At 47.0% G+C, this 1867-nt stretch overlaps 1 protein-coding gene across 1 annotated transcript; it reads left to right on the top strand.

Annotated features, from left to right (window-relative positions):
* Window positions 1-960: 960 nt before the first annotated feature.
* Window positions 961-1556, top strand: DUSP21 (dual specificity phosphatase 21). Its single transcript, XM_003418013.3, has one exon. The coding sequence runs from the start codon at window positions 996-998 to the stop codon at window positions 1554-1556; it is 561 nt and encodes a 186-aa protein (XP_003418061.1). The 5' UTR covers window positions 961-995.
* Window positions 1557-1867: the final 311 nt, after the last annotated feature.

Below are 1867 nucleotides of genomic sequence, written 5' to 3' on the forward strand. Positions count from 1 at the left end.
GCCAAATTCTACAAAAATCTTAGCTGAGAGGAAAAATGCAAATACCAGGTAACATCTTTAAAAAAAATTTTTTTGGCACACTTATGATGTAGCATGGACTTTTTTCAAAATTTTTAATATTACTGGGAAGAAACCACCGGTGGTGGACAAGGTGAATAGTAGTTTACAAAGCATGTGGGCATTCTTACCAAAGAAAGTACACATAAGATAATTTGTGCAGTTCTTTCAGCTAATAAAGTAGAATCAAGTGATAAATCATTTGGGCTGAAATCTACAAATGGACTGTGACACAAATAAATTAGTCACAACTGTTCACCACAGGGCAACTTCACAATAGATAAGGGGCTGTATATCAGTTATATCCCTTATAGCCAGCCGTGATGTGTTTCTAAGAAGGAGCATAAGTCTATGGTTACAATCAACAAAGAAGTATCAAGCCAGCCCACTAAGCCCAGTGAAACCCATATCTCGTTGCAGTTTTATAGAGATTAGCATATCACATAAGGAAACGCTGTTTCCTAGCATACAATATGATACAGCTATTCGCAAAAAGAAAAAAGTGTAAAACCCTGTTCTTCAACACCAATGAAATGGAAACATTAAGAGACTGTTCTGTGTGGCCCAACAGTTGAAGCATAAAAGACATATCTTGTAAAAGAACATTTTAAAAAGTCAAGAAAAATGAGAATTAGTGTTTGGAAAATAAACTATTGTGATGAAAGACAAAAAGAAAAGAGGCCCGGGGTTTCTCAAAGACCCTGCACAGCACGGTGGCTCACAAGGCTCCCCGCTCCCCGCAAGCGGCCATTGCCATGGAAACCAGAGCGCCGGGCGTCGGGGATTGTGACGCCCGGTCGTGACCGTTGGTCCTCCCTCCTCCAGACCCCCGCTAGATACTTCGCGGTGCGGCTGCTTGGTGAACAAACCAGCCTGCCTGCCAGGGTGGGGCCCCAACCGATCTGCCTGCCAAAAGAGACCGAGGATCCGCCGCGGTGATGACAGAGCCTCAGCGTCCCCTACCGCCTCATTTACATCATCCTTCGGTCCATGGCCTGTCTCGGATCACCACCAGCCTGTTTATCAGTAATGGTACGGCTGCCAACAACAGGCTGTTGCTGACCAGCAACAACATCACCACAGTCATCAACGCGTCGGTGGAAGTGGTAAACACCTTCTTCGGAAACATCCAGTATGTGCGCGTCCCTGTGACCGACACACCCAGTGCAAGGCTCTTCGACTTCTTTGACCCCATAGCTGACCACATCCACGGCGTGGAGATGAGACATGGCTGCACGTTGCTGCACTGCGTCGCTGGAGTGAGCCGCTCCGCCGCCCTCTGTCTGGCCTACCTCATGAAGTACCACGGCATGTCGCTGCAAGATGCTCACGCCTGGACCAAGTCATGCCGACCCATCATCCGGCCCAACAACGGCTTCTGGGAACAACTGATCCAATATGAGTTCAAGCTGTTTAGTAACAACAGCGTACAGATGATCAACTCGTCGATGGGTATGATCCCTGATGTCTACGAGAAGGAGGCCTTTTTGATGATGTGACTGTGACATCCCGGCCAGGATGAATTTGAACGTTCTACTGTTGTTCATGGAGAAAAACAGATGCTTTTTATAAGGGCAAGAAAAAGGGAGGGAAGCCTGCAGCAGTTTTTAATCTAATTAATTGTTATCTATAAAAAATAAAATTCATTAAATGTAAGATGGTGAAAATGTTTCTGTGTGAGTGGAAGGTCATGGCTGCTGAAGCCTGGCCAGAGAGGAGGGTGGGAAAGGTGATGCCCAGCTCTGATGGACCTGCCAGCAGGCCCAACATGTGAGGAGCCTGGAATCCTGCAGCCCTCCTCCCCCAGGCC

This window comes from Loxodonta africana, chromosome X (genome assembly GCF_030014295.1).
Source record: "Loxodonta africana isolate mLoxAfr1 chromosome X, mLoxAfr1.hap2, whole genome shotgun sequence".
NCBI classification, from domain to species: Eukaryota; Metazoa; Chordata; class Mammalia; order Proboscidea; family Elephantidae; genus Loxodonta; species Loxodonta africana.